Source organism: Lygodium microphyllum, chromosome 14 (genome assembly GCF_053477565.2).
Source record: "Lygodium microphyllum isolate KBCC chromosome 14, Lygodium_microphyllum_v1.1.10, whole genome shotgun sequence".
Taxonomy (NCBI): Eukaryota; Viridiplantae; Streptophyta; class Polypodiopsida; order Schizaeales; family Lygodiaceae; genus Lygodium; species Lygodium microphyllum.
This window is the reverse complement of record NC_141148.1, coordinates 47,163,758-47,186,312: the sequence shown is the minus strand read 5'-3', so window position 1 is coordinate 47,186,312 and position 22,555 is coordinate 47,163,758. Positions and strand designations below refer to the sequence as shown.

The 22,555-nt window shown below is 37.8% G+C and overlaps 2 protein-coding genes across 2 annotated transcripts; both read right to left on the bottom strand.

The window, feature by feature from the left end:
• Positions 1-17,976: 17,976 nt before the first annotated feature.
• Positions 17,977-18,747, bottom strand: LOC148025574 (uncharacterized). Its single transcript, XM_087692102.1, has 2 exons — positions 18,407-18,747; positions 17,977-18,307 (listed from the first exon to the last, which is right to left on the bottom strand). The coding sequence occupies exons 1-2, from the start codon at positions 18,620-18,622 to the stop codon at positions 18,026-18,028; spliced, it is 498 nt and encodes a 165-aa protein (XP_087548228.1). The 5' UTR covers positions 18,623-18,747; the 3' UTR covers positions 17,977-18,025.
• Positions 18,748-18,889: 142 nt separating this feature from the next.
• Positions 18,890-20,561, bottom strand: LOC148025573 (uncharacterized). Its single transcript, XM_087692101.1, has 5 exons — positions 20,491-20,561; positions 20,183-20,414; positions 19,711-19,988; positions 19,513-19,592; positions 18,890-19,431 (listed from the first exon to the last, which is right to left on the bottom strand). Exons 3-5 carry the CDS (start codon positions 19,936-19,938, stop codon positions 19,335-19,337), a joined length of 405 nt encoding a protein of 134 aa, XP_087548227.1. The 5' UTR covers positions 19,939-19,988; positions 20,183-20,414; positions 20,491-20,561; the 3' UTR covers positions 18,890-19,334.
• Between the last annotated feature and the right edge of the window lie 1,994 nt (positions 20,562-22,555).

The window sequence follows — 22,555 nt, the reverse complement described above, 5'->3', positions numbered from 1 at the left end:
AGATTGAAACCAAGAGTACCGAAGATCTAAGGAATAAAACATCAAGACCATCCACCAATGAACCCATTGATGTCTCTCCTAATAGCGGTGAGACCTCAAACACATCGGTGTGTTCTGAAAAATCAAAGAAGCCATTACCATCAACGGTTGCTTGCAACACTCAATCCACCGACAACAGAACTCACATTGACGAATCAAGAGTGGATACAACACTGTCACAATATGTGACAAATTTATACCAGTCACATCTAAGGAGAACCATGATGCAATAACAAAGCCTCAGGGGAAACATGGAAACTGCGAGAGCATAAGCAACCCTAGAGTTGACCAATATTGCTCATCTAGGCCTGAGCTCCCATCTATGGTAAAGCCTAGGGAAACTCCTAGAACCTTGCATGAGATAGCAACCAAGCAAGCCCTCATTGAACATAGAAGTATTGTAGAATGCTTAACTGAGTTGGATGCTAAGCTAAAAGTGTTCGCACATATCTATGTCCTGGCAGCCATGGGCGCATTCCCTAAGGAGCAGCTTGAAGAATACTTGCCATTTCCTCTATCCTAGGAAGAGCAAGAACATCTTGACGAGCACTATGATAGGCTCCTACATGAACGCATGTGACTCACCTCTAACAAGGAAGCCAAAGAACTACGCTTAACTTCAACATTCAATGATGTTCTCTGCCAATCAAATCTCTTAGAGATAGAGCAACAAAAGAAACAATCAGAGGGTCAAAGTCAATTTGAAAAATGTTGATTTGAAAACCGTGTTGCAATGGCTGAACTAGGAGTCCAGTCTCAGAGGAGCGATTGGCCAAATGGCGATCTCAAAGAGACCCAACCTATGTCGCACCAACTTTCTTTTGAGTGCTAACTGCCATTTGCGGTACGGACTTAGCTGGAACTAGCCAAGAGAACTCTTTGGCTGATAAGGTTCTCACTGAGGAGGAGTTACATGTTGCCAATAGACTCGAACAAGGTACCATGCTACTCGATGTTGAAAAATATCTATCGTTATTGACTAAGCTACCACAAGTACTGGATACGTGTGCCACACTCCAGTACAATCCAGAGTTCTACAATTGGTTTTTATCCTTATGAAGTGACATGGATTTGTAAATATGTACATAAATAAAGAATGAATTTTGTGACCTTATATAGATAATATCAACACACAAAAGCAATGATAGTTAAGCGCAGGGAGAAGATTTGGGTTTGACAAGCTAAGCTCCTCAGGTCCTCCTCTCACCACACATTTAGAAGTCGTGTGACCATTCCCGACTCTAGGTGGAGGGCATGCAACCCTTATTACTGCCATAGAAAGCCCGGACCAACATCTCTGATGGTGTAGACGGGGCACCGTCCCTTTCTATACACCTTTCCCCTTTCCGATCTATCCTTCTGAGGATAAGCCCTATACCACTCCATGACAACCAATCCATGCAACTTAGCATAAGTCAAGATCTGCTAATGGATGGAGGCAAAATGAACATCATCATGGGGACCGTCTCTCTACAACAAACACTACATGCCTCACCTCTCCCCTCCTCATCATATGCGCTTAATAACCACGTGTGTAATCCCTCCCATGCGAATAGTTTTATCATGCCTCAGGGCCTAACCCTTGGTTCTCATTTTGCAGGTTCCCCTACGGTAGCAATCATGGACCACACAGTGCAGCCGGCCTGCAAGGAAGCTCTCCGCCATCGGAAGGAGCATAAGGCACTAGTGCCCCCAGCAGAACACTATGTGCCTACTCTAATGAGGTACACACCAAAAAGCATCCCCAAATGACACCGCCCAAGACACAGGCCGAAATACCCAAGCCCCCACCAGACGCTCGGGCACTAGCAGGTGCTCAAAAGAGGAGAGGGAAGCTTGAGGCAAGCAAGAATTTGATGCATTATTCAAAAGCATTTTGGAAACACTTATGGCCAGGGACTACACCATTCGGGTCCCAGTCGACATCTTCCCTGCCCAGCCTCACAGGAGCCCCTCATCGGCACAGCCTTAGTTGCTCAACCACCTGGACTCACCCCGCCTCGTACAAATAGAGTAGCCCCTATGATATATAAGCTACTTCACAAAGGCTATCCTGCCATAACTTTTTGTCTTTAAATGGTTAAAGGGGCAAGCTCCCCACCTCTATACACTTTCCTTACCTACTGCTAATATATGTCACGTCTTTAACAAGCACTAGAATATGCATCACAGTTAGCATCATAGGATTTTGATAAAGTAATATCTTGACGTGATTGCATCTATTCATTGTACTTGATGCATACGACTTGCATATACTCTCATGAAGTGACAAGTGGATGCAGGATGATGCACATCTTTGTGCGAATGTGTTCAATGCCCAAGTCATTGCAAAACCACCAACCTCACAAAGAGCCACGATAAAGCCACGCTGTCGAAAATGAAAATCACCCTTGCGAGCGCCCACGTCGAATCGACCAAAGCATGATCTTAACCACTTCCTCTTTCTGGGTTACACTCTACGCCCGACACTCATGACAATTGTTACCTCAATTGTACCAACATCACACGTTCCAAAGAGGGTTGCAAAATCTCAAGTGTATCTCCCCATCTCAACAACCGCTTCTCTAACAATGAGGCTAGGGCACAATCATCACTGTAATATCCATTTCCTGAGCCATCGAAGCTCGACATCTCCCAACCCATTAAAAGGCTGATAGCCTCAACATATTGTAATGATTGTACTCAAGCAAGTCCCAAAAAAAAAAAGAACAAATTAAAAAAAATGAAAAAATAAAAGAAAAGAGACAAAAAGAAAAGAAACACCCACGATCACAGCACAGCACCTAGGGGTCCTCAAATTAGGTATGTCCAGTGACCTTGGTTGGCTGGCTCCGTCCATAGTCCCCTCGCCCTTTCGCATCACCCAAAATTGTTTAGGGCACATCAAGGGCAGGACATACCCTGGGAGCTTGTCTCTCCTATGGTTAGACCTGTCACCCTGACCCATTCACACGATTCCCTCTTGCACTCTGCCTTAATACCATTGCAATCAATCGTGGTAAGCACCTTACAAATGGCCATGAAAAGTACACTATCCTCATTAAGCAAGTCCAATAGCTCTTAGCTATCGAAAGTTTGGTGTCCCTGTGTTCAATTATGCTATGTTGTGCAGTCACAATGCAAAGGATGTATCATACACCTTCACTTTTACTTCTTCTCAACATGGATAACTTTGCTTCATCCACGCATTGTTATGAGAAACCAGCCCGCGGTCTTCTAACTACATAATATCTAAGTATGCACGAGCACTCACATAATATCTACACCAAAATATATACACAGTTTGGGTCCTCAAGTGCAGGACAATACTCTCAGCTTGCTTAGAGTTCGACCTATATGCTTTTTACATTGTAATTTGTGCAAAAAGGTAGAGTTCATTGTTCTTGGGGACCTTCCGGGATTCACTACGTGAGCATACTGCGACCGATCTGCGCACCAGTGGTATCAGAGCAGAGCTGAGATTAAGAGCTTCCAATCACTACCCATCTCGTGCGAAGGCGGAGCTCCTGGAACAATCGGTCTCTACAGTCAATCTCGTCATGAACCGTAGATACAGACAGACTTCTGGCAATCAAGAACCCGTGTTTCTGTTATTAGATCGCGAAGGACCAGGCAATACAGGCAGAGGACCACTCATTCATCTCTATCAACAAGTCGTGGACATACAGTGAGAAACTCCATAACTTGTTTCTTCCAAAGTTGAATCTTCAAGTTTATAAGCTTTAAAAGAAGCTTAATAGCTTCAACAAATCATCATGAGGTATCGAGGGATGCCCGAAAATTCCTCGTGGCAAAAAAAACGCCCCCCCTCACGACTGCGCCGTTTTTCAGAAGTTAAGTCCCCCCTCTAAAGCTTAAGCACTTAAGCTTAATTCATTAAGCCTTACTCAAGTCAGACAAATCACCTCTGGTCACCAACTCCAGGTCCCGCACTTCAGAGATCAAGTTCTGCAAGTCATCTGTAATCAAGTTCTGCAAGTTCACTAAGTCGACTAAGTTCTGCAAGTCTGCAACTCTGCAAGTCACCTAAGTCTGCAACTCTGCAAGTTAGACTAGTCAACTGGAGTCAAAATTGACTTGTGCTCAAAACTCCTAGAAGGGTTGTTCCTGTGCAGAAACTCCGAACTGCAAAGTTGTTCGTTGGAAGGTATTCTACCCATACGCAGGTTTGCTGAAGTATTTTCAGCATACGAAGAAGGAAAAATCGCAGATTTTCTGAAGATTGAGAAAGAAATACCCAAAAACACATAAGCCTTGTAACCCCGAATTTGAGCTACGCTCATCCCGCTAACCTGATTTTGAGTAAGAAAGGTCTTTTGAGTTTTACAGGAATGACGGAACCACATATGGATGATCCTATGGCTGAAGACGACCTACCTGAGCCTACGATGGAGCAAAAGCTGGACTTAATCATGATGCAATTGGAAGAAGAATGAAGGGCTAGGCAAGCATTGCAAGCGCAATTGGCAAAATTACAAAGATTGTCTACAAAGAAGAACCTCAAGCTGAAGATTTGATTCGACGTACCATCGACGCCACCCTTGAAGCTCAAACCATTCGCAAGGAATCAAAGATAAGTAAACGAAGTTTCAAATTTCGTACTTTCAATGGCATATGAGAAGGAAAGACTATTCTAGCATTCATTAGTCAGTTTGATGACTATTTCCATGAGGAAGCTTATCCAGAAAAAGATAAAATCAAGTGTGTTACTAATCATTTGGTAGACAGAGCATCACTTTGGTGGACTGTAGTACGCAAGAGCATAGAATGTCCTGCTACTTGGGAAGATTTCAAGAAGAAGTTCATGCAGAATTTCCTTCCACCGCAATTTCATGAGAAGGCTATCAAGCAATGGGATCTACTCCAGCAACGGGATCATGAGCCTATTCCTCAGTATACATAGCTTTTTTGGAATGCACTCCTATAGCTACGCATGCTTGAAGACGTACCAGAGACAACACATAAGCGGAAGTATATGTCTGGACTTCTTGGACATTACTACGCTGAAGTTAACATGTTCAAGCCTGCTACCCTTGAAGATGCCATTTCACTAGCTCACGACACTGAAGATAAGCTACGCCGTAGAGACAGAGGACCACAGCAATTCCAAGCCAATGGTAATTATGGATCTAAACAGTTCAATTCCAATTTTAGAAGATTTAATCCATGTCGTTTCTCTTCATCATCTTTCCGCAAGAATTGGGCTAAACCACCTGCATTACCATCCAAAGTCAATCCAAATCCTAAGCCTATTCCACAACCAAATCCAAATGTACCTAGACTTCCCACCATTGCAAATAATGTAACCAAAGCCAAGCCAATAGTATGCTATAAATGTCACCAGCTTGGACATCTCGAAGCAAATTGTCATTCAAAGAAGCCACCAGCTCATATCAACTATCTTGGAGCCATGGACGAAGACGAACATGAGGATATGCCTGATTTCATTGAAGCTGAGGACGACACCACTACTACTTCCGATACTTTACCAGGTGTGCCTACTCCACATTCATTATTGACTATGAAATGTTTGGTGCATGGAAAGGAAAAGACTATTTTGCATGATGACAGTAGTACTCATGATTTTATTTCAGCAAAATTGATAAAGGAATTGAAATTACAGACTGTACCTACGTATTATCGCATAAAAGCTACATTTTTAGGCACTAGGTATAATGGTACACAAGAAGTGCAAGACTTAGAGATTCAAATTGGTTCATACACTGAAAGAAGAAATTTCTTAGTTGTTCCATTATAGTCGAGTGACATTATTTTAGGAATGCCTTGGCGACACCAGCATAACCCAGATATAGATTATTCCACACACACAATGAATATTAATTTTCAAGGAAAATCTATTACATTATATGGTATGCATGTATCTAATGTCTTTCCACTGCTTTCGCATACTCAAGCTAAACGTGCATTACGCAAGAGTAGTAAATCCTATCTCATTTGCGTGAATGAATTGCAAGTAAAGGAAAATCATATGCACCCTAGGCATAAGGAATTTCTTGCATATTTTAAGGACTGTTTTGCAGAAGATCTACCACCAGGATTACCTCCTTCACGTCCAGAAGACCATAAGATAGACTTGATCCCTGGCACACAACCACCTTGCAAAGCACCATATAGGCACAACCAGATAGAGCAAAAAGAAATCCAGAGTCAAGTTGAGGAATTACTAAATAGAGGTTTGATTCGATCTAGCAGTTCTCCATTCGGTGCACCTGTATTGTTAGTCAAGAAAAAGAATAATACCTATCGTATGTGTATTGACTACCGAGCTTTAAATAAGATCACTGTAAAGAATAGGTATCCTATTCCTAGAGTTGATGACCTTATGGACAAACTGCAAGGATCTTCTATATTTAGTAAAATTGACCTTAAGTCTAGTTATCATCAGGTGAGGCTAGATAAGTTTGACATATTCAAGACTGCATTTAGAACACAGTTTGGTCATTACGAATTCTTAGTCATGCCATTCGGATTGACTAATGCACCTACTACCTTTAGTAGAATGATGAACCGTATCTTTTTGAAATATCAGTATTGTGTAATTTTTTTCTTTGATGATATTTTGGTGTTTAGTCAAAATGAGAAAGAACATTATGAGCATTTGTCATTGGTTTTTCAGTTATTGAAAGAAAATCAACTGTATGCAAATCCTGAAAAGAGTGAATTCTTTATGACAGAAATTGAGTATTTAGGTCATATTGTATCATCTCAAGGAATTAAAGTTGATCCTAAGAAAATTGATGCAATATTGAATTGGTCTGTTCCTAAAAACGTGCATGAGTTACGCTCATTCCTTGGTCTTGCTAGTTTCTATAGGAAGTTTGTACGTAATTTTTCATTACTTGCTTTACCATTAACCAAACTTCTCAAGAAAGGAATTGTTTATCAATGGACCAAAAATCAACAGAAATCCTTTGACTTAGTGAAACAAGCATTACCCAATGCCCCTGTTCTACAGTTGCCTGACTTTAATAGACCATTCTTTCTAGTAGTGACCGATGCTAGTGGATCAGGAATAGGAGCCGTACTTATGCAAGACAATCATCCTATAGCATATTCTAGTTGTAAGCTGAAACCCTCTGAGCTGAAATATTCCACATATGACAAAGAACTATTAGCAGTTGTACAAGCATTAAGACAGTGGAAACACTACTTCATGGGTTCAGAATTTATGATAAAGACCGATCAGCAAAGCATTAGACATTTACTTAGCCAACCCCAAATCTCTGACCATCATATCAAATGGGCTTCCTTCATTCAAAGTTTTCATCCTATCATTCAATACCAACCTGGAAAAGAAAATGTAGTGGCTGATACATTGAGTAGAAGACCTGCCATTCATAATATTTCCGTCATATCTTTTGATTCTTTGATTGCTATGAAAGATACATATCACCAGGATATTACTTTTCATTCCGATTGGAATAAATTAGTTCAAAATAATTTCATTCCTGTTGATTCATTGTCATATAATGATGGATTTATGTTTTATGAAAAGAGATTGCGTGTTACCATTCCATTCCGATCTTTTGTTTTGAATGAAACTCATTGTCCCCCATATCAAGGTCATAGAGGTATCATATCTACATTACGTATGTTAACTGAAGATTTTTATTGGCCGCATATGGATGCAGATGTATCTAACTTCGTTTCTGAATGTTTGATTTGTCAAAGAGTTAAGAGACATCATGGTAAACAGTATGGATTACTTATGCCTTTGTCTATTCCATCTAAACATTGGGAACAAATCTCTATGGATTTCATTACTGGTTTACCAAATACTAAATCTAACCATGATATGATTTGGACAGTTGTAGATAGATTTAGTAAACAAGCATATTTCATTGCATGTAAGAAAACTTTTACAGCATCACAAGCAGCACAATTGTTTTTGAAAACTGTTTTTACTAACCATGGATTGCCAAAAGTTATTATTTCAGATCGTGATTCTAGATTTTGTAACAACTTTTGGATTACTCTATTTGCTAACCTAGGCACAAAGATTGATTTCTCATCTGCATTTCATCCAGAAACTAATGGACAAACAGAAGCCACAAACAACACTATTCTAGATCTTTTACGTACATATACTATCTCTAAACCTCAGACATGGGACACTCATTTGCATTTATTACAGTTCGCATATAACAATACACCGCACACATCTACAAAGAAAGCACTGTTTGAAGTCATTTATGGATATAGATTATCTACACCTATTGCATCTTTGTCTAATAGAATTCAGAGTGCTGATGATATTGCTAGTATGCATAACAATATATTTGATGAGGTTAAGGATATGATTGCTAAAGCCCAGCAATCATATACCAAACAAGCCAACAAGAAAAGACAAGCCATGAATTTCCAAGTTGATGATTATGTTTGGCTGAGAATAGAAAAACGTAGACTACAAAGTGTAGATAGACATCCAGTTGTCAAACTAGCTCCTAGATTCTATGGACCATTTAGGATCATTCATAAAATTAATGATAATGCATTCAAGTTAGAATTACCATCTCATTGGAAAATTCACAATACATTTCACATTAGTTTATTGAGACCATTTAGAGGCCAATTACCTGTCCACCCTGTTTATGAAAACCCACCTTTATTAGAGGAAGAGACTGAAATACTTGAACCAGAAGCTATCATAGACACTGACTTTATGACCACTAGAACTGGCCGAAGGTATTCTAGATATCTAGTTAAATTTAAGAACCATCCTGTAGAAAAAGCACAATGGATGCACGCTAGAGACTTAAATGCTTTCCCCACTCTGTTAGCTCCACATTGAGCTAATAGCAATTGAGGTCAATTGCTATCCCACCCCGGGGGTATGATGCCAGGAGGCATATTTCATGGTGGATTCCGTGCCACAGTGGATTCTGTGAGGTTTTACGGTCGATTCCGTAAACTTTGATGATCGGGGCTCATACACAAAGTGGATTCTTTGTGCGAGAAGTTGATGGGGACGCCTGTCCTTTTCGGGCGTTTCATTAATTTAGTGTGTACATGGGTGATTCCATAGTGGGTGATTTCGCAAAATACATATTAAATTAATAAATGTTTATGAGTTTAGAGTGCGTACTCGTAATAAATTAAGGTTAGGATTTATTTCTAACCAGTTGATTTATTTATGTAGCTGAAGACTGCTAGGTATTCACTTTTGTCGGTTTAATTGTATTATCTTACTAACGATTGTGAATGCTTCAGTTGATGTGTAGAGATAGCAGTAGTGGCAGAGGAAAGCATTGGAGTCTAGCAAGTATTCGACCTATGGATTATATTTTGATAGGCGCCACGCCTATATTTTGTCATGTCTATTGAGGCATCGATTATTTATTATTATTTTGTATGCGCCTATGCGCACGGATATGTTATTTTTATTTGGACATTGTGTTGGGCGTGCCAGACTCTTTGGGCACCGTCCATTAGCTTTATCTCCTATTTTTGTAAAAGCAAACTCTAAAGCTAAAAGCTTGTCATATTTTTGTAAATTGGGCTATTATTGAGCATGAAGATGGAAATATACATAAAATACATGCTTTGTGAAGCGCTCACACAAGGCATGGGGGGGAGATTGAACCCAACTGGTCTCTTGCTCTTGTCATTCATGCTTTTTACATTGTAATTTGTGCAAAAAGGTAGAGTTCATTGTTCTTGGGGACCTTCCAGGATTCACTACGTGAGCATACTGCGACCGATTTGCGCACCAACGACAAGGCCAATGCAAAATTTAAACAAAAGACAAAGGCATGCAAAAAAAAATCTAGAAACACAAAAAGTGTAAAAAGTCCTAAATCAAGGAGAGAGGCACCATGATCTATTTTCTAAAAGAGCGCCGGCGTGCAAATTGTAAAGGTAGATGGGCAGTAGAAAGGAATCTAGGAAGATAGGAGGACAGTGGGAAAAAGGGCCTAGGCCATGTTAAAAAGGGGATAAGGGGATGACCGTCCGAAAGGGATTTAGGGTTTTGTATATAAATTTGAAAAGTGAATGAGGAGCTCATTCTTGTGTGTGGCCAAAAGAAGCTCTCCTCCTCCTCTTCTTCTTCTTCTTCTTGCATTTTTTTGCTTGAGCTTGTGCTTGAGAGAGAGTGTGTGAGAGTGTGAGGGTGAGGGATCCTGGTGGAGAAGCCCTCCATCTTCTTCTCTTCTCGTCTCTTCTCTTCTCTTACTCGCGGCAATGAAGCTTGGAATGTGGAGCTTGAGGATCGAGCTCGCTTGAAGATTGCACTTGGATCGTGGAGCTACAGGAGTGCTTGTAAGAGAGGCAACTCGATCGAGCATGGAGGTAAGCTTACTACACTTGTAGAGAGATATATCACGTTGGCTATGTGAGAGGTAGCCATTAGTGCTCGTCTTGAAACACTTGAAAATATATTTGGTCCATAGGTCTTGCCAGTTGAGTGTGAGCACCCAACATTTTGGCTCCATTGCCAAGACCAATGGATTCAAGTCTTGAGTGCTTGTGTGCTCTGAATCAAGCATTGAAGCAAGGTTTCCCCTAAACCAGTGCTTGAGGTAGATAGGTAAGAAGCAAGGCAGTTTGAAGGGGTATTCGAGCTCCTTAGCAAGTAAGTTTTTTGTTTTCTAGATTTAGAAAAGCATGTTGGAGTAGTATAGTGTTTTCTTTGTGATTTGGATACATTAGGATAGAAAAAAGGGGAAAAAATAAGAAACAAGCATTAGGGTTTCTACTATCATAATAGGGCAAGAGGATTTGATTTGTTTGCTGATTTGTATTTTGGAGTTTATTTGCTATTCCAGATATATACAACTCTTTTCTCTATCCATTTTTTCCCTATTCTAAGTATATACAACTCTTTTTTCCTATCAATATGTATTTTTTCCATTTTTCTTGATGCTAATTTCCTGGATTTTTGTGTTTGCTTCAAGAACATGACTAGTGCATTATGGTGATGCATCTATAAATGTGAAGCCAATGATGAACTCTAACTTTGACAATTTAGGATGCTTAGTAGAAGACATTTACATGTTAGATGAAAATCTTGTATATTTACATTTCTTATATAGTTGTATATACTTTATAAAAGGAAACAAGATAGGTTTGGTATAGATGCAAACATAAAAAAGATGCTTTTAATTACATAATTATGCAAATAATTTGGAGTTTTGTTGAGGGTCATGAAAATGCAATATATTATTTATTTTCAATGTAGCTATCCTCTTCAAGTACAAATGAAGCTCCTATTCATTGTGTATTCTATTATGGCTTGATAACATTTCAACCATGTGATAAATTTTTAGTCTTTATCTCTAGTTACCTCTAAAATTTGTATGTATACATGTGTATGTGTCAATTACATGTACAATTGATATGCTTTATAGAAATGGTAGAGAAAATAATTTAACATGAAGTAGATACAAAAGATGCAATGATAAAGTTCACTATCATGAAATGGAAGAATACTAAGATCGATATTGCAATGTAAGAGAGCCTTAATATAGTGGTACGCTGGTCAAAATATGTATTCACTTAGCTAAGTTACTCATGAATATATGTGTGCGTCACTTGGGCTCAAATTAAGATATTTTTAAAAAATATTTTTTATACATTTTTACATATAGAAGGGTATAATATAAATGGGTTATTTAGAGATTAAATAAAAAAGGGTTATATTTTATTCATAAAATATTCACATATAATGATATTTATAAACATGCCTTGAACACACGTAATGTAGAGGATATACATATAGTAACTTCCACGATTGTATTTATGCATTTATATTTCAATTTTCATGTTAAGAACCCATAAGGATTACTCTAAGGTAAGCTTGAGATACTACCTTACTAGCAAGCATGCATCATAGCTTGTGCATCATAGTCTTGTTTATAAAATTCTAAGTTGTACCATTGGAAGTCATATAGCTTGAAGATATTTATAAATTTGCAAAATGACTATTGCTTACAACTGTATTTTATGAGCCCTTAAGAGCTATTTTATGATCAATTTTATGATAAAACTAGTATTTGTATGTATTACATAAGGATATATTAAATTATCTTATTTAAAAAATAAACTTACAATAAGGGACTTATAAATTACAGTAAAAAGTCACAAAAGGGTCAAACAAATATTGCAAAAAAGGTTACATAAGGATATATAAAATATGCAATGAATGCACGTGATATATAGATGGAAAGAAAAGTCAAAGTATGGACACAATATCAAGATACAAGATCAAACACAATGGAAATAAAAGTCAAAGAAACAATCCTCTATTCGGATTCTAAGGTAGGAAAATGAGACTTTAATATATCACCACTATTCTACCATCCTAGAGTGTTTGAACATTTTTGAATGCTACATTTACTATTTACATCAACCAATACCATAAGATGTACTACATATACTATTTCCATCAACCAATACCACCAAGTGTGTAATACACCAAGGAAAACACAAGCATATTGTCTTCAATACATAGTTTAGGAAGGATATGTCAATTGTAGATGCCTTTGTGAAGCAAAAGGCCATTCTAGATCACAGTAAAAAGTGTAAAAAGGTTGAAACCAAAGTTGCAAGGGACTTAGTCTTGGAAATCACTGGTAGAATGTTGATGATGTTGAGTGAGAGGGATGTTGTATGAGGGAATGGGAATAAGAATGCAAGAGTGCAAGAAAGTGAAGACTTTATTCAAAACTTGATACATTTTATTGTTTTACAAGTAGTGTTTATATGGATGCCTCATAAAGAGGTCAGTGTGGTAGGTGGGAATGTTACAACTATATATATCATCTCTCACTTGACTCGGGTCTCACTTATATATACTAACTCTACATCAATATGAATCATTCTTTGGGAGCATGTCTTGTGTATCTCTCTCATACTCTCTCTCTCTCTCTCTTAACATGGTATCAGAGCTATGGATGCGTAGCAACAACAAGGAAGATAAGTTGTTTCATTGTTTATACTTGATTGAATTCTTTGCACAAGTGATGATTTGATACATGAACTTGTTCAAATTAGAAGCATTAGTTAATTTTGTCTTTAAAAACAAAACTAGGTCTGGGTGCGTAGTTCTCGTTGTGCTCTCGAATCCTGTCAAAACCACTTGTCAATCAGAGGTCTGGATCAAAAGTTATGAGAGTTCAGGATTCGTTAATCCCCAATTACAGTTCGTTAATCGCTTGTCTTCATTAATGACGTTGATTACGACAAGCAAACATCTTGCTATTTTTAGCGATGCTTTATTCTCGTTCACGTTCTTTGTTGACCGAAATAGCACTTTTCTTATGCGCGTCATCTCATCTTGCATGTTACATCTCTCTATTTTGGGCTTTCTTTTTAGTCACTCAATATTTTTCATCGTTGTTACGTGCATCTCCCTATTTTGATTGTCACGTGTCTCAACTACGCTCGTCTTGTTCATGGTTTGCAGATTCTGTGATCTCATCTTATTTATTTTCTCTCGAGATACAGGCATGGCCAATTGCATAATTGTTAACGGATATCCGTCTGGCCAACATTCCGTTCCCTTCTTCCAAGGACAGGGCTTTCTTGGGTGGAAAGCAAAGATGATGCTAATTCTTGAAGGTGATGAATTATTTGATATTGTTTTGGGCGACCTGTCTTGCCTAGTTCAACCTGTTGATGTGATGAATGACAATTCTCTGATTACTAATGGCCCGTTATTTGAACAATGGAAAATTGATCATACTGATTGGATTCGTCGTGACAAAGCGGCTCGTCGTTATATATTGTTTGCACTTCTTGACTCACTTATGTTGGATGTCTTTCATCTGGAAACCTCTCATGCTGTTTGGGAGTATCTTATCTCAACGTTTGAGAAGAAATCGGTCACCAAAATTTTATATCTCCAAACTCTTTTGAAGAATCTTCAATATAAGGTTGGTACTTCTATGCACTCTCATATCAAGGCTTTTAAAGACATTATCAATCAGCTTAGTGCTGCCCGCACTCCTGTTGCTAAAAAATAGATTGTTACTCAACTTCTTCATACCATCAAAGATCCTTTATATAACAATATCATCACTATTTTGTCTAACAAGGATGATATCCACTTTGACAAAGCATGTATATCTCTTATTGAATATTCTCAATGTCATGAGCATCATTTGGGAAAATCTGATGTTGTTTTGGTCACTCGCGAACAAAGGGATTTTGATGCTGCTTTTGTTGCTCGCAAGTGTCCCGCTTCACGTTTTCAGCAGGGTGGAAGCCCTAATCAAGGTGGTAAATCTTCTCGTCTTGTTTATCCTAACAAACATTGTTCTTATTGTGATAATAAAGGCCATGTGGCTTCTGATTGCTGGGCACGTCAATATGATGAGGAGCATGGAGTTACTACAAAGCAACCTCGCTCGTCCAAAATTTTTTCTCCTTGTGATTATTGTGCACATACAGATCATCCATCTCGTCGTTGTTATAAATGCAGATATGATGAAGAAGATTCTCGAGCTTATATTGTTCAACAAACTACAATTGATGATAATAATACTCATCAAGAGCTCAATTTCGTCCATCATGATATCTCTCCAGAAAAGGTACTTCATGTTCATGATGGTTCTCTATTCATCGTTGATTCAGGTGCCACTAGAAACATGACATACCAATCACAATGGCTTCACAATTATCATTCTCTTCCTGTCAAGAAGTTTGTTTACCTTGTGGATGATTCGACTTGCCAAGTCAAAGGAGTCGGTGATTTATATCTGGGGACTGTTTCATCCACTAGAATATTAAGAGGAGTTTTTCATGTTCCAGATTTGCAAAGAAATCTTCTTTCTGTTGCTCGTCTAGTTGATCTTGGTTTTTTTGTTGTCTTTGATCATAATTAATGTCGTATAGAGAAAGACGCACATACTATAGTAGTGGCTCCTCGACATGGTAATCTATTTGAGCTATCATTGAATGATACGGTTGCAAATGTTGTTACTGCCCCTGGAGATGCAGATTGCAAATTATGGCATCAACGATTTGCACACTCCGATTTTGCCAAAATTCTTGATCTTCATCGTCATGGTCTTGTGCAAGGTATGGATCTTAAATCTCATCCACATATGGAAATATGTGAGTACTGTGCACTTGGAAAACACCATCGTTCGCCTTTCCACACTTCTACTTCATCACATTCTTGTGCTCTCTTGGATTTGGTTCATACCGATATTTGCAGTCCTTTTCCTGTCTCAAAGTCTCAATATCGATATTTTATAACTTTTATTGATGATTTCTCACGGTACACACATGTCTATCTTCTTTGACATAAGTTTGAGGCTTTATCTATATTTAAACAATACAAGATAGGTGTGGAGCTTCAAACTGGATTCTCTATAAAGACTTTTCGCAGTGACAATGGCGGTGAATATATATCCAATCTATTTGATGACTTCTGTAAGGATCAAGGTATTCATCATGAGTTTACAGTTCCTTATTCTCCTCAGCAAAATGATGTTATTGAGCGCAAAAATTGCACTATTCTTAATGCTATATGTTGCATGCTTATAGACTCTGGTTTGTCTTGAAAGTTTTGGACTGAAGCACTTCTAACAACCGTTTTTATTCAAAATCATCTTCCAACAACTGCACCTACTAGTAAAATTCCTATAATAATCTGGACAGGGAAGACACCTTCAGTCTCTCGCTTTTGCACATTTGGCTGCATTGCTTATATTCATGTGCCCCATGACACTCGACATAAGTTGGATCCTCCAGGTTTGAAGGTTATTTTTCTTGGTTATTCAGATCATTCCAAAGGTTACAAATTTTATGATCCTTCTACTCAAAAGGTTATCATTAGTGGTGATGCTATATTTTATGAGAAGACTATGGGTGGCACATGGTCGTCAAAAGTTTCAGATGAAACACAGTTTTTGCTTAGTGCATTTCCTTACTTGCTTTGTGAGTCTACTAATTCTAATGATCATAAACCTCCTTCACCTCCAAAGAAGATTGATGAAAATTTGGAGATATATGTCGATCTTCCTATTGAGATAGAGCATGGATTCTATTCTATTGAATATGATGTCTTTAATCTCCAAAGGTACATGGATTCTTACTGATAGGGGGTCCTCCAAGTGTGGCACAACATGCTTCAACTCTCAAATACACTTCATTGTCTAGCAAACTACAGAATATGTGGCATAATTCTTCATTGATGGGGATTAGTAAAGGCAAAGCACTTTGAGAGGTTGGTGCCCTTGATGAATTATTTGAGTGGGGTTACTGTAGCCAAATAAATTTGTGAGGTTGGTGTCTTTGACAAATTATTTGAGTGGTGTAACATAACAATCTCTGACATGAAAGGAACATAATCTCTCTCTTGCTCCAATTGATCTTTGAACTAGAGTCCTTATCTACTTAAATAATATTTGTGTTATTGTTTTTGAATATTAATGCTTTTATTCATGAATATTTGAGTATGATCCACGCCTCTCCTCTTCATTCACAATTGAGACAAAAATTTTCATATCTAACTCTAGCTACCATGTATCTTTGATGGCCTATTATTTGTGTTGATCACATAACCTAGTCTCCTTATTTAGGCATTGAAACCTATATGTTTTTTGTTGATCAAGTCAAAATCTAGATGGCCAAATATTCAGCTTATTTTATATAAACGTTAATTAAATAGTGAAACCTATTGACACAAATTTAGGCATTTGGGTATGGTTGGAGGGGTGCTATGGTTAATTTCCTAGCTTAGGGTGGAAAAAAAAAATAGTATTATTTTTCGTTTATGAAAATTTATCTTGGTTCGTAAGGGAGGCCCTAACTTAGGGTTGTTGCAACATTTGATTCTTTTGTCACCAAGCTATACATTTTTTATCAGGAGAAAAATAACCTTTAAGAGAGACTTTTCATCCAAGAAGCTCGTAGAGAGAGAGAGAGAGAGAGAGAGAGAGAGAGAGAGAGAGTTTGTGTGTGTGTGAGTGAGTGAAAGAGAGAGAGAAAGAGAGACACATGTAGAGTAGAAGCCCTTTTAGTTGCTATTACTTGCATTTAGATGAGTTCTAATACCATTTCTACCACATTTACATATGCCCATTGTAGCTATATGACTCACGAGTCCTACAAAAGCCATTACAAGTGATAAATAATATGTTAGAATTTAAAAACATATTCTTTATGTATATATTAACACTATATTAGGGAATTTGGGAATTTCCCTGTACTTTGGGAATCCCCAATAGCTTTATCATTTGACCACATTGTCAAATCTTATGGTCTTTCTTAAAGGTGGATTCTACACCCAAATACTATATAAGCTACCTTCCCAAATTCCACTTTCAGATATGGAACAAGATTTAGCCACATGGTGAAATATTTATCACTTATTTGAAATAAGGACTTTGAGAATTTTCAAATTCTCTAATATGGTGTTGATTCAAAATTTGTGGCCATTACATTCACCACAACAGAAACGAGGCATATACGCGCATGTTAGACGCGCAAAGTCGGGTGCGTCTATCATTGTGTTTATATGCGTGTGTAAAAGAGTGTGTAAATAGATGCGAATTTGGCGTCTATATATCCGCGCAAATAGACACGAATATAGGCATGTCTTCAGACGCGTAATTATTTAACCACCTGAAATTGGACTTCATATAATAAAAAAACCAGAGTTAATAATTAGTTTTGCGTTGCTCTCTAATGAATGGCAATTCCTCTAGTTGACAAGCCTGATATAAGTAATTAGCGGCAAGGGACAGAAACCTTATTATACAATTAGTAGCAAGCATTGCATGTATCTCATAGTTTCTCTACTTGAAGATGATAAAAAATACTTCCTTTTTATTATGAAAAATTCAATTTAGCTTTAAAATTGACTATTGACTCTTGAGTATGCATGTGTGCGCATGATATTTTCCATAGAATTAAGAATACACATTGAATCATTAAGCAAATTAAGTATGTTACAGTGAATGATCCATCTCATCTTCAATGAGATCAGCCCTTGCTAAACTATCTACTTCTAGGTTTATGTTACCAAGAGGTTGCTATATTTCTCAATAACTTCATCAATATCATCAATCACATTATTGTCCTCTTCTACAATTCCTTGAACATCCTCACGGGGTTCATCTTGTACTATATCACGCATATCATCCATTATGGTGTCATCATGTACATCATCATTAATTGTTGGATTTTCATTTGCTATCTCTATGTCGGTAATATTACCATATATTGGTTTTGAATGATTAGATATAGGGATGACATACCACCATCGGTTATTGTTTACCATTAGATGATACACAACCTGTATTTGAAAAATAAAAGTAAGAAACTTAAATACTTATTATATTATGTATATGTATCATATGTATATATATAAAAAATTTAGCTTTTGCATATATACCTGCTCGCATTGTTGAGATAGTACTAATGCGTCATTCTTATTTTGGTGAAATTTTGTAGAGTCAATGATTACAAAACCACTTGGATGACGCCTGATTGTGCAATGCTTACCATTTGTTACCACTTCTTTAAACCACTTCACATCCAGTACATATATAAAGAATCGTCTGAAGTCAAGCTTCAGAATATCTTGGATCAAGCCACAATAACCTTCCATGGTACCATTGGCATCCTCGAAGTGAGCAAGGACACTACAATCTTGGGTATTTCTCTTTTCATCTATACGCTGAGTTCGAAGATGTTTACCCTCACACCAAATAGCATTGAATAATGTGCACTAGTAGTAAAAGATTAAGATCAAACATGTCAAATTTTTATATAAAATATAACTTATAGCAACAAATTAATTGATAGTATGTCTCACCTTTGATAAGCAACATCGTGCGAATTCCTACTCTTCTTGAGATATATTAATTTCCTCCTCTTTTTCCATTCTCTCCATTTCCTCATGTAACCAATCTATATCAATATGATGTGGGAGCACATTTAGATGATCTAGAAATGAGACATTATGTCCATATCTGGTGTGAAATGCATGTCTTTCGCTTTTTCTTCTTACCCTTGCTTCATTATATAGTGTCACCCATTTTCTCATTACATCACTATTGAGCACACAAAAACTATTTAACTTAGGAAGTTCTTCTTTTGTTAGCACTTTACTCATTCCTTTTCCTTGAGGTATTATAGAGGTATTCAAATAACCAACCCTTAGCCATGCTTCCCTCAGGCCGTGCTTTTTGCCTCACAAAATCTTTCAAGGTTTTCATGAAGCGCTCAAGAAAAAACATCCACCTTGCAGGAACTGCCCCACAAAGTGTGATCTCATCAATCAAATGTACGAGTAAATGTAATTGAGTAGTCAAAATGGATCAAGGAAAAATTTCCTCCACCAAACAAACCACCTCAACAGATAATACTCGAGCATCTTGCAATGTGTTTGGATCAATTTCCTTCGAGCTCACGTATCTGTCAGGATGTATTTGACAATTGTTTATTTTTGTGTAGAAATTGAAAGATATATAATGAAAACATACAATGTATACACACCTCACAAGCTCTCCTATCTTGTAAATGATATCACGTACATCTTTGGATAGACAATGGGATATGCTAGTAGGAAGTACGAACTGAATGTAAACAATATTCATAGATCAAATGATTAGTTGAGGAAAAAGTCATCATACCCCAAAGTTTACACATAGTTACTCCACTAATTACTATATTCATGGTTAGAGATACCCTTACTTGAATCATTTTGTACCGATCCTGGGACTTCAAACCAGATAGTTGCTCCACACCTCTTTTCTTTTTCTTTATGAAGGCTCCCTTGAGACATCTCATACATCCTGTGGGTGTTCGAAAGCTGCATATTTGTTCCTTCACTATTTTTTCCTCGTTCTTTGACAACATCCAAGGTGCATGGGGTAGCTCAATCTTTCCTCTAGGTCCAATGCATGGCCAGGCTCGTCTCATGTGACCAATGTTAGGTAAATCCTCCCTTACATTGATTGAATCACGAGCCCCTATCAAGTGATCCCATAATGTAGATACAACATTTTTGAATATGTGCATGGGGTCCAACAGGTGATTGATCTTAAGTTCAATCCAATATGAAAGACGAAAAAATATAGAAAACCTAACAAACAAACAATATATTATGTAAACAATTCATCATGCTAAATACTTTAAAGTCAATCGATAGAAATGCACTTCTTACCGACTCATGCCGAGTGGAGGGTGGCTGTCGGCATTAAGCCATCTCTCCTTCCAATCTCGAATGGTTAGAGATTGTGGAGTCATTCCATCAGTAGGGAAAACATATTTGGGATGGTCAATAGGAAGAAATCGATGATGATTGTCGTAGATAACCTTCTTTAAACGTGCCGGCCTAGAGGAAACTAGAGAGGGACCACAAATAGGACATGCATGATATCTTGATATGGTTGAACCTGAACAAACAAGTGAATTAATAAAATGCAATTGATTCAAGTCTTGAATTTCAAATATAGAGTTATATACATGTACCTGAACACTATCTGTATCTTGGAAAGTCATGCATGGTCCACAACAACATGGCCTTCAACGTGAAATCTCTAGAGGATGCAGATGCGCTTATATCTTGCACCTCAATACCTTCCCATAACATTTCTAACTCTTTAATCAAAGGCTCTAAGTAAATGTCCATGTTTTTTACCTTGTGCTTTCCAGGAATCAGAAGGGACAACATTACATATCCCTTTTTAATTGCCATGGATGGAGGAATATTATAGTTCACCAATACCACTGGCCATACACTTTATGATGTGCTTTTGATGCCAAATGGATTGATTCCATCCATACTTAAACCAAATCTCAAATTTCTTGGCTCTTCTTTGAAAACGGGCCACACATTATCTATATGTTGCCATGTCGGTGTGTCTGCAGCAGGGATCCTCCATTTTCCATCACTTGAACGATGACAAGCATGCCATGACATGAGCTTTCCAATAGACTTACACTTGAATATAAGTTGAATACGTGGAACAATTGGAAAATGTCGCAAAACCTTACGAGGCACATCCATTAACTTCATCTCCACTTCACATCTTGATTCGCCACAAACAGGACACTCTCGTGCGAACTCATAAATCCCACGAAATAAGACACAATCATTGACACATGCATGGATCTTGACATAATCGAGGCCTCCCAGAGATGTCAAGTAATATCTTGCTTGCTCTCTCTTAGTTGGCAATTTGTTTCCTTTTGGAAGCATTTGTGATAATAACCTATATATATTTTTAAAAGTGAGTAAAAAAACCACCAACATATATTTGTGTCTGATTTCAAAATAGAACAATTAATATTATGATTCATAAGCCAAACTGAATTGATACCTACTTCAATAACGCATTCAAACTGACATTACTCCATCCATAAATTGTTTTCAAGTTAAGTATCTCGAGGGATACACGAAGAACGGAGTACGTACAACTTTCATACAATGGAGTAGATGACGCTACATATAGTGGATCATTTGGCTTCGTAGAGTGACATTCTCCCTGAACCGGTTGTGAAAATAGATGGTGTACCATGTTGTCCAAAATCTCATCCTCTACAACTTGATGGGGCTTTTCTTGAGGGCTACTATCATGGTCATCAGTCTCCACTCTTTTTGAAGACTCTGCCTCCTCCCGTCGACATTTTGCAGCCTCTCGACACAGGGGAGGGAGCATCTGAGGATGTGGCACCGCATCCTGCTTAACCACAAAAGGGAGTTTCATATACGTTGATATATATTGAGTAACATAGACTAGCAATCTTAGTGTTAAAAAAAAACAATGAATCTCGGTGATTTTTCTCGGTCCCATTCTCCATACATGCTGAGGTGTGACATTGCAACTCGACGTGCTTGAAAAATGCACCCTTGACAACGATCACACATGCATTTAATTTTTCATCATAGCCATGCATCTCAATTATGAAGACGTAATGTTTCATCCTCACTTGAGGATGTGCTCGTTGACTCATCAGCATGCACCGCACTGGATGATGATGACGACATGATTAAACCTAATTCATGACAACATCAAAATATTTGTCATTCATATGTTTACATAAAAACTTCAAGCTGGCGTTGTTACGCGAGCGGTGGTCGAGAACTAGCCTCACTCACAACTCGATAATGAAAAGTAAAGGAGTGCCGGTTAGGGTATTTGACTTTGTCAAATGCACAACACAACATGGAAAATTTATATATTCGATGAAACTCACAACCACACAAGACAACTCACAAAGAAAGTATCAAAAATTTTGACAACAACCAAATAAATTATATTCTCATACCTTAATAGCCTCGATCTGAAGCTTGGCACCACAAAGTCTAACTTCTTCCTTTTCCACAATAGCATGTCCAAAAATCTATCGCATGCGACCCTCCTCTCACATCTCTCACAATATGACAAGACGATACAAGGGAAGGGGGCCCTTAACTCTCTCCTTTCCTCTCCTTTTATAGTTTTTTGACATCCTCTCTTACGTTGAATCATACTTTTGCTTTCCCAAAAAGCCTTAGGCTTTTTTATGCCTTTAAGGAAATTTAGCATTTTCA

Bases quoted from the DNA above. Each gene is read 5' to 3' on its own strand.
- LOC148025573 (XM_087692101.1), bottom strand. From the start codon at position 19,938: ATGAGACGAGCCTGGCCATGCATTGGACCTAGAGGAAAGATTGAGCTA. The intron at 19,593-19,710 runs GTAAGGGTATCT...GTTTACATTCAG, and splicing joins ATCGGTACAAAATGATTCAA to TTCGTACTTCCTACTAGCAT. The intron at 19,432-19,512 runs GTGTGTATACAT...ACATCCTGACAG, and splicing joins AAGATAGGAGAGCTTGTGAG to ATACGTGAGCTCGAAGGAAA.
- LOC148025574 (XM_087692102.1), bottom strand. From the start codon at position 18,622: ATGGAAGGTTATTGTGGCTTGATCCAAGATATTCTGAAGCTTGACTTC. The intron at 18,308-18,406 runs GTATATATGCAA...TTTCAAATACAG, and splicing joins TATCTCAACAATGCGAGCAG to GTTGTGTATCATCTAATGGT.